At 38.7% G+C, this 10,808-nt stretch overlaps 1 protein-coding gene across 1 annotated transcript in view; it reads left to right on the top strand.

Moving 5' to 3' along the window:
• The window catches only part of tmem163a (transmembrane protein 163a), a 62,708-nt gene extending 52,441 nt beyond the window's left edge, over positions 1 to 10,267 (top strand). The window contains 4 exon segments of the mRNA XM_069154768.1: positions 3,277 to 3,344; positions 3,346 to 3,386; positions 5,900 to 6,041; positions 6,249 to 10,267. Coding sequence (XP_069010869.1) covers positions 3,277 to 3,344; positions 3,346 to 3,386; positions 5,900 to 6,041; positions 6,249 to 6,309 — 312 coding nt within the window. The 3' untranslated portion in view covers positions 6,310 to 10,267.
• Positions 10,268 to 10,808: the final 541 nt, after the last annotated feature.

Genomic DNA, 10,808 nt, shown 5'->3' with positions numbered 1-10,808 from the left:
ATCTGCAGGGCTCAGTTTGTAAATGTCTGTACTCGGCAAAGCAAACACTGTTTGTTTCTTCTTTAGAATTTTAAGTGACTGTTCAATGGTGTCCAATTGAGTCACCGACGCCCCTTTGACCACGAATCAAAAGAGGTAAAGCCAAGAGACAGCCGAGAAGCAGGTTGAGGGCAGCGGCTCTTCTGCAGACCGTGTTTGATGTTCCAGTGCCATTATGTTAATAGAAACTGTGGGTGTTAGGTCTCAGAGGAGCTCCCTGAAACCAGAAAGAGCCTATTACCACTGCCAAGTCTCTTTGACATCCTCCGTTTCTTGCCTTCAGAATCTCACATAGTTAAAACCATCTCTTTCAATCTCTATATTTTATACATCCTTTATACCTACATATGCATATACTGTAAGAATTCTATCGATCTAATCAACACTGAGAGAACAAAACAAATGTAGGCCCTGTATAGTCATGTAACGGATGATTCTTTGCATGTAACTTAAATCTAATTAATTATCAGTTTGTTTAGGAGTGATGACATCTGCCTCTGTCTTTTTATGGAGCCTTGCCCGACCTGAATTTCTAGACACAGGAGTTTGAATGATAGAAACATCTTATCTATGTCTTATTATCCAGTTTCTTATCTTTTACCTCCATCTCCTTATTTCATTGATTCCCGTAACCCTTCTTTCAACATTATTCTCCTTCCCCTTCCCTACAAGCTACCTTAATCTATCTACTTCCATTACTGTGTCTATCTCCACTGCTTTGTCGTTGCTTTTTTTTTTTTTGTCATGCATAGCCTCCCTTTCTCTGTATTCAGCGCTTGGCTTTTTTTTTTTTTTTTTTTTTTTTTTTTGGAAGAGACACAATTGTTCATTGAAGTCTTCATCAAACAGCAGTCAGAGGTGATTTATCCCGGCAGAAGTGATCTGTTTATGTGCTCTGTTTGCGTGTGTGTCTGCAGAATAGAGTGTTTTCGACTGAACTAGAAATGTGAAATGCAAAATAAATCGGAGCGAATGATGAATCCGCAGTATATGACGCCTCTCTGTTTATGGAGTCTTCCTCTAAACTTTGTTGTCTGGTTTCCTTTTCTGAGAGGTCTCCCCAGTCACATGTAAATCGAACGTCCTGAAGAAAACAGCAACGCAGCATGAATATGATAAAATGCTGCTACCTTAAAGTATTAGGCTGTAAAATCACACAGAGTGGACAGAAGGTGCAGATAATCAGGAATCCTGATTCGCGTCACGTCTGGGGTTTCTGCTCTCATGGCAGGCCGTCTGTGTCTAGTGCCTGATTAAACACAGAGAGCTGGGATTGGCTCCCCCTACCTCTGTTCTGGAGAGAGAGCGGGCAGCAAATGCATACAGGAAATACTGTATATGCACGCAATGCAGCGGAGGCTCTGACATACTAACCACAAGCCAATAAAGGGTTTGCAATGCAAATGCAAAACTACAACTACAACGTGCTTTAATTTAGCAAACTCTTCCTATTTCTGTCTGCAAGGGCTTCAAGTAAACAGGAGGAGGGCAGGGTATAGTGCCCTACCCAAACAGCTGCAACAAAACTCGCCTCCATTCAAGCGCAGTATTTACTAGAAATGAAATGATGAGTCGGTTAGTTGATCGATTGCTATTTTAGATCATTTCTAATCAACACAAAAAACACTGGTTGCAATGTGAATATTTGCTGTTTCTCTTTCGATATAGGAGTATAGTATATATGATAGTAAACTGAATATTCAAGGATTTTGGGAAGTTAATTGGACAAAACAATGTAGAGTTAGCTTAGTTTTTGAGGAATCACAATTCATCACTGTTTTCTAACAATGGGTAGGCCAAACTATTAATCTTTTTATCAGTGTGACGGATTCAGGGTAATCTATTGGTAGAAATGGAATTGGATATTAATAATCATGTTTTAACTTGAATATAATCAGCTGAAACTAAGAACCTTTTATGGGTTTTTTTTGTGTTTTTTTTTTTTAACTTAGAATGAGCCCTTCATATATTAAGCTTGGTCCTCTTCCGAGGAGCGTTTTTCTACAGTAGCCCAGAAGGGACAAACTAAACACTGACACGAGAGGGCCTTTTGCACTTTTTGCCAGCTTCGCAGCCACCATATATTCACTAACACACTTGGAAGGGGACGAGCAGTGTTCAGTTAGTTGCGGTCTCCAGCCTCACCACTAGATGCCATTGAGTCGTAAACGCTGCTCCTTTGAAAAGGAAAATCAGTTGCAGATTCATTAACAATACTTTTTAGTTGCAGGTCTAGTTAAAGCCTTCGCGTGGGTGGACCATGAGGATGTCGTGTCTTTGATAAATATATGGCATTTTAGGCCTGGTTTCCATGTATTAATGAATGAATGTATTCCATGGTTAATCCATGTATCTAAATTCACTAAAAAGAAGATGCTAGTTCGGAAAACACTATCAGCAAATTATACAGAATACTGCTGCAGAAAAAACAATAAGACATTCTTGCAGTTTTACTCTTACAGGCAGAGCATTAGAAGAGGAGGTCAGATAACAAAAAAAAAAACACGTGCAGCAGGGGAACTCGCAGTGCAAACAAGCACCTGGTATGAGAACAAACACTAAAGATTTACTGAATTCTACTTTTAGTGTGTTTTATGTCTGTGCCTTTTTGATTCCATTTATATGCATATAAATCTAACAGAGAGATACAGCTGGTGTCAAACAGTCTGGCATCAAGTGTATTTTGACACCAACCCACGCTGGCTTGCGGTTTCTCTAATATCATCCACATCTGCTATAAATAGCCCTGAGCAAGAGTCTAGTGTAGAAAAGCAAAGTCTGACGTAAACGATGTATTTTTCTTTTTTTTCGCTGATGTTTCTTATACTGTTCCAGTTTCTCCTTCTCTTCCTCTCTCCTTGTTTTTCCGTCCGTCGTTCTCCGCTGCAGGCCAATTAAATCTGAAAGCTTGATACTCTGGGGTCAAATGTTAGTTTTTGCTGAGCCTGTTTGAGACTCAAGTTGAAAACACCCAACCCTCACATCACTTAGCGGCATCATCTGTATGACCTTGGGTTGATGCACCAAGTCGAGCCGGTATATATTAATAATGGTTGAGCTGACAAAACCTTTGTGGGTCATTCTGTCTGACTGATAATGTTGGTGCTGCTTTTTACTTTGCAGCTTTACAGTAGTAGCCTTTTCTCTGTTTATATGGTGACATTTTTAAGTTAATTTATTTCTTCCTGCACGTGTTTTATAAATATTCCCCTCTTCATGTATGTTCTCTCTCCCCAGGATGACTTTCTCTTCAGTGTGTCCATAGTGAGTGGGCTCACATGTGCTGTGCTGGCTGTGGCCAAGTTCACTGGGAAGAGTGCTGACTAGTCGGGCTCTTATCACTGATGGTAGGAAATACACACACACACACACACACACACACACACACACACACACACACACACACACACACTTAGATAAATATAAATAAATGAATGACACACAATAGTCAATACACAGCATCAGTATTTGCCCTTAAATGGCTGAGAAAATGTTGTTGCTTTTGCATCTTTGGGAGTTTAGTGAGGTAAAATGAGGGTTAAAAGTTGGCCCAAAATATGTAAATGAATTTTCTTTGTCACCAACACCAGTTTCTTAATATTCATACTAACTTCATAATATTCATTAATCTGTTTTGCTTAAAATATTTCCATGTAATGTTGACATTTTCTTTACAAATAGATGTTTTTAGATACTGGTAGTAGAACTGTGTAGGATTTAGTGACATCTTGTGGTGAGGAAGAAGATTGTAACCAAGTGAACACCCCTCTGTGCCCCCTCCCCATCCAAGCATGTAAGAGACACTACAGTGGCCATACAAAACACAAAAGCCTCTCTCTAGATCCAGTGTTTGGTTCATTCCCTTCTGGGCTAATGTAGAAACATGGCGGTGCAACGTGGCAGGCTCCATGGTAGAGGACCCGCTCCCAGTGTAGATATGAAGGGCTCAATGTAAAGATCGATTCCAAGAACAACTGTTAGTATCAGGTGATTATACGCTAATGAAAATGTAAATATTGATTTTATTCCGTGTAAGCCAATATATTCCCCCTCCATCCTACACACTGAACCTTTAAGTATGAATAATATCACAATGTAAAAGCTCAGAAGTAAAATGACCTTTAAGTATCAGAAGTGAACATTTTAATTTGGCAAAATGGCCTGTCAAACTCATATTATCATACATTATGATTGGATTATTATTAATGATGCATTAACTTGCCTGAGACGTTCCGGAAAGAGCTAATATTTATTATTTTATAAGCTGCTGGGCGGTTTAATTTAGTGTGTAGCACTATTTTACCTTTTATATGCTCATTTACAGTTTTTAAAATACTAAACAATTATAAGATATAAATGTGAAGTTAAGTGAAATATTTCCATCATAAATGTTGCAGAAAAAGAAAAAAAAAAAAATCACATACAGTCAAACATAAAGGGGACGGAGCCAAAAGCAAACAGAAACTAACACCACAGAGCATTAGTATTTCTGCGTGTGTTTCAGTCTGTGAGAGTTGCTCACGCCTGAATTCAGAGGAGTTGTAGGTAATGACCCACAGCTCATAGACACATGCACAGTTGAACAGAAGTACAACACAAGCACACGCTACACACTGCTCTATCCCCAGGTCTCACGACGCACAAGGCATCAATCCAATAAACCTGAGGTTGCTGTTTTCCGAGCCCAGATTTATTTCCCATAAGACTACACTTACTGCAGGCAAGACAATAACCCACGGCGCTGGCTTTCACACAAGGAGAAATGTAATTATAAAAAAGACATCAGCAACTGTACAGGGTAACTCAAACATAGTAGATTTGGCAGTTACTTAGTCCAGAGTTGGTTACGTCTGAGCGTTTCAAGCCTTAAAAACAGTAAAGGTCTGCTCAAAGGAATGACAAGAGTTCCATCATGAACACCACCCGCATGTCTGTACAGCAGCCGCTAAGCATAGCTTAGCTTCTGATAAATGCTGAAAGGGGACAGCAGCAACCCTGACTCTTTGATTTACCTACCAGTACCTCTGAAGCTGAAGGCCTTTCAAATTTATTTGGTAAACTTTGGTAAATATTACATTTGTATGCATTTGAACACATTTCTATCCTCACACCTGACGGAGTTGCGTGGATTGCAGTAACTGGAGGCTTTTCTGGGTGCAGCCAGATAACTCGTATCTATTGATAGCATGTGAGGCATTTAGGGGATATCTACTAATTGTGACTACAAAAAGCAACTTGCGTTACACTCTCCCCCTCTAAAGTGCATGAAAACTGAACAGAAACTCTTTTTACCGTAATATGCAATATAATTTTCTGGTAATTACAATGGATTTAATGAAATTGGAATCAAAAAAAGTATTGTTCAGGAACCGGTATCGAAGGCAAGGTATTGATATCAGTATTGGAAATGTTTGAATGATACCTGGCCCTGTTTACATAAGTTCTAATGGTTGAGCTTTAGAGATGCAGGTATGTGGATTTGGTTTATTTAGAGTGTGTCTGTCTGTGGTCCCTTGCTTTTATATTTATGCTAAGGTATTTGGTAGATGTATCTACATTTTTACCCTGCGGACATGAGAGTGGAATCAACTTTCTCATAAAATGTCAAACTATCTCTTTAATGCCAAAGAACAATGTGCTCAGATAAACATTTTACTGTTAAATTTCAAATCTATGTACCATTTTTCATATCATCCATGTAAATCCTTGATGGGTCATTATTAGGGTTTGTAAAGCACATTTCCCAAAAGTTTGGGCATCTAAAAATGCTTGAATAAGGTTAATAAAAGATCATGATCACGGCTAAAACGAACACATCTCTCTTTTTTTCTTGACTTGTTTTGACCTGTTTGTTTTTCAGGGTTTAACTCTCTGGTCGGAGCTGTCATGGGGTTTTCAATTCTGATCAGCGCCGAAGTCTTCAAGCACGATACTGACGTGTGGTTTCTGGATGGCACCATGGGAGTTCTGATTGGACTCATCATTTTGGCATACGGGGTCAAGTAAGACATAAACCAGCAGCAGTCTCCGATTTGAAACATTTCATCTTTTCTTGTAGGGAATTTAGGCACTCTCTATATTCTACCAATGCCAGATTCACATGTCAACCTGACAGCTCTGTGTCGGCCGTGTTGAGACGCCCAGCAGAAGCCGTGAATTTCTGCACATCTACATATTTTCCAATAAATGCCATGCTTGTGTTCCCGCAGGCTCCTGAAGGACATGGTGCCCCGTGTGAGACAGACGAGGAACTACGAGCGCTTTGAGTGAGACGTGTGTGTTGACCAGACAAGCAGGTTCAGACACACACTCCGACACCCACACACACCTGGGTGCCTCCTGCCCTCTTCTCTCTCGTCTTTCATCCACATCTTGAACATTCACAGGGATGGTGCACACTCATGTTCCCATACGTACATATATGTGAATATATACACATATATATATACACATATGCTGCATACTGTAACTTAGTGCATTCATATGTGCGACATGTATCACGCACATACACACACACACACACACACACACACACACACACACACACACACACACGCACACGCACACACGAGAGACTTTGAGAGAAAAGGACATGACTGAAGACCATCTCCTGGAAAGAAAGCAGTTCAGTTAAAGTTTTTCTTTCTTCTCTTCTTCATGTTTTGCCCAATAAGGTACCAATTTAAAAAGTACATCCAGAATGAGGATGAGATGCGAAGGAAATGCTCGAGAACTGCTTTGGATTTGTTCAAACTGGACACACATTAATTGCTGCTAAGATGACATCGCTCACGCCATCGCAGTATTTTTCGACTCAAATTCAAAATCTGTCAAACAGTGTAGGTTTTACTGAAGTGAGGCCTCTTCAAAAAACTAAAGTATTTTTACCCCATGTCATTTAGTAATGAGGAAAATATAAAAGGAGCTTTTTAACAGGGTTGGGGTTTTTTTTCCAGACTGAACACCGAAACTGAGGTCTGCCCACTAATTTATTTACTTATTTATTTTTATCTCTAGTTATTATAAACACGTGTTTCAGAGGAGTTCCCATGAAAACCTCAGCAGCCTCCTCACATCAGTGCAGCCTCTACCTCTTCGTTTGTATCTGACAGGGAGAGAGGAAGTAGAAAGCAGTGAGATAAAAGAGACCCGGACAGGGAGCATATGAGCAGCGCTGAGTCAGCAAACGCTGCTTCTTCGGAAACAGCATCAGCGAACTCAGTGAGGCTAGTCCTGATCTAGAAACTCTAGTGAACCAGAAATAAAGAGGACAAGAGGCCCTGAGATCAAGTTTAGACACATAATGGTTCTAAACCTAAGTGCACAAATCTGAACTGATTTGCTCGATTTGTGTTACATTTAATAACCGGGTCTGCTTTATGTGACGTTTCCAAGCACAAATTAGCAAACATTCACTCATATACTGATATTTGTTTATTACAGTTTATAACACAGCCCATTTTAACACAAAGAATAATTAAGGAATGATTTCAGGGTATTTAACCTGCTTTGTCTTAACTGCTGTGTCGAATTATAGTGTACATTTCTTTTGATTTGTTTGCAACAGACATACCTTAGTCACTGAAACTCATTCAGTAACTTTTGTTTATTACTTGAAACTTACAAAGTGACAAAGTAGAATTATACCTGGCAATAGCTAACAAATGAAGAATAGTAATAAAGTTTTTATAAAGGTTATATTTTAATATCATTTGCCATATTCATGTTGTTTATCATTTTCTTCATGGACTGTTGTACTGAATCCACCTAGGGTATTAGTTTTAATAATATGATTTTATTAGTATTTGCTTCATTTTCTTTCCCCTCATTTTGACTGTGAAATTAAAAAACTTAATCTGAGATGAATCTAAGCACAAAGATAAAGCAGCCTGTGGGAATATCATTTGCAGACAGTGTTTTCCCTCTGTCTGCTTATTCACCCATTTTTCTGCATGTTTCCATTGTTATCATTCATCAATATGTGCAGTGAACAGAATGTAAATACAAGGCACACCAGTCTGTAAATATGTTTATAACACTGTTTGGGTGCATCAGTAACAAAAGTCACAATTAGTCATAGTGCTCTATGGCCGACGTGGGAGTAGACAGCGTATAGTTAAAAGTGCAGACTGATCAATGTTGCATATAGGTAAACATGTTTACTCTGTAGTGAGCATAGACTGTAAATGTTGTTTTACATATTACTGTATATTACTGGTGAAATTAAAAGTCTTACTGTAAGTTTTTTTGCACTGTAAGTGAAAATATCTAATTGGATGTAGGTGTGATCTGATAGCGCTGTCCAAGGCTTAGCTGTGATTTATGAGTCGCCCTGACATTGCTAATTAAAAGCTGTTTAATTTATTGCCAAGCAAATTATTCTTTAAGGCACAGAAATGGGAGATAGAGCTAATCCGAGCCACAAATTACCTGCTGGCACACACCAGTGTTATTTTACTGACACTTTTTATGTCACGTGACCTCCCAGAATATCCTTTAAGAAACACAGAAGATTTAAAAGTCATGAATTAAGACAAACACCTGCTTGTAATCTTCTCGGACGACACCTTCGTCTGCATCAAACCGAGTAATCTGAATCCATTTTCCATTTTTATATACATGCATACATTCATTCAGATGAATTCAAGTCAGAACACACTGATTTAAATCATGCGTAAAAGCTGTGTTATGCACAAACCGATTTCCCTTTGACAAAAAAGTTTCACTATCTCAAGTGAAGCAAACTGAAAACAAGAAGTCCCTTTTCATGGCCTGGTTTCTCTCCATGAATGTGGCTCCATAATGCGCGTGAGCCCCCTTGTGGATGGTAGCATCATGACATCATTGTGAATTAATGTAAAGCTGTCTTGATCCAAAGGGAGAGAGTCTAAATTTATCCCCCAACTGTAGACCGTTACAAAGCCTTGGGCAGTGACTCTGAAGAGGCCTACATCCTCTCTACACTGTAATTACCAGCTCTGAGTCGGCATACTGGACAAAAATTCTTGGTATTATCTTTTAGTTCCATTGTATGAAGAATATGGTTAGCTATAAGATGCAGGTGTGAATCAGCTCACGCCTCTTCAACTCACCAACAGCACACTGATTTGTAATGTTTCCTCCCCTCCCCTCCCCCCCACCCCCAGCCCTCCCTCCCCCTCTTTAATGCATAGAAGACAATCTTTACAATGACTTTTACTAGCAAAGCACAGTGTTTACATGCTGAAACCACAACACATGGCAGAGAACAAAAACTCATGATAACTCTTAGTAACCGTACGCTTTACTGTAGCTCTGTTGCTCGTACGGTAAACTGTTGTGTTGGATAAACCGGAGACTATTCTGATCTTGGCAACAAAAATCCTTTCTACCTCTCTTCTTTGCACTTTGTTTTATTTCCGCGTCACTTCTCTCATGCACATTCATGCCCGGTGCTCTGATTGTTCCCCCTTATTGTGCTACGTAGTGATGGATAATGTATGAAGCTGTTGCATTCACAGGGTAGGTGCATTGGCTTAATGCAAAAAAAAAAAAAAAAAATATATATATATATATATATATATATATATATATATATATATATATATATATATGTGTGTTAATGTGACTCCGATCCCTCGATCCACCACAGTCGGGGTGTCCTGTCCAAAGTTTGCGAGAAAGGACCCTTGAACATGTATTTCTTTGATTTTATGTCACACAAACATCAAACCTGTCATCAAGTAACAAGCAGTTAAACATCTAAATTCCTTTCATTATTTCATTTGAAACAGAAACATGTCCAGTTCTTTAGCTTGTTGAACTGTGCCAAATCACTGAGACCATTTGTCAGCTTGTCATCATTCAGGTGTGCTTGTAATGATGAATGGACCTAACATTACCCAGAAAACACATCCAACCATTCTACCAGATTTCACCAAATTATGATAGCAATACTAACCACTTCCCTTGTTGCTAGAGGCTTTGCATGGGCTTGTAAAAACCCTTACATTTCAGTGGTTACAAACGCATCGCAGCCACACACACACACAGATGGAAATATGTAACTGAATTTACAATAAATCTGACCATATAAGAGAATTATTATTTGTTTGTACAATAATGACATCAGTGGTATTACAGATGATGTAAATGCCATTTATTTATGTAAAAGAACAACAATGAGATTTCTCTTTGTCAAAGAGAAACGTTTCATTGATTAATAAAGTTTTATCCTGCTTAATCATCAGCCATGTGGAGACATTGTCTGTTTGTTTGTTTTTGTAGCCCACTCAACAACCTTCACGGACACAAATACAAACCGGGTAGGAAATGGGGCCCTATAACGGTGTAGGATGGACAAGTCACCATCCGATAATTAGAACAAGCACTAAATCCCTTCTAGCACCAATTCCAGTTGCACTAGCTCCAAGTCAGTTCATCCAAAAGAACTTACTCTGTAAAGTATTGCATCTGTCCAATCGCATCATCTCTGTCAACCTGAAAAATCAGCTGCTGTATCCATGATAAATGAAAAGTAAAGCGATGGAAAAAATATACATAAATTCAAAGAACACATAAATAAATGGTTATTAATTACATGCACTGTTCTCAACATGTTACAGATTTTTTTCAGGAAGTAGGTGTCAGACTTTTTTTTATTTATTATTTTTTTGTTATCTTTTCTCTTGTAAAACTATGTAATGGAATAGTTGAGAAATTATTTAAAGAAAAAGTTCAGCAATGGTTTAAAATGTGTGAAAGAAGTTGTTGGTGTGAGCTCAATGAAA

Source organism: Embiotoca jacksoni, unplaced genomic scaffold (assembly GCF_022577435.1).
Source record: "Embiotoca jacksoni isolate LCO1_2020_lvr unplaced genomic scaffold, fEmbJac1.0.p SCAF_2, whole genome shotgun sequence".
Classification (NCBI taxonomy): Eukaryota; Metazoa; Chordata; class Actinopteri; family Embiotocidae; genus Embiotoca; species Embiotoca jacksoni.
The sequence above is the reverse complement of the archived record's forward strand: the minus strand, read 5'-3'. Positions and strand labels throughout refer to the sequence as shown.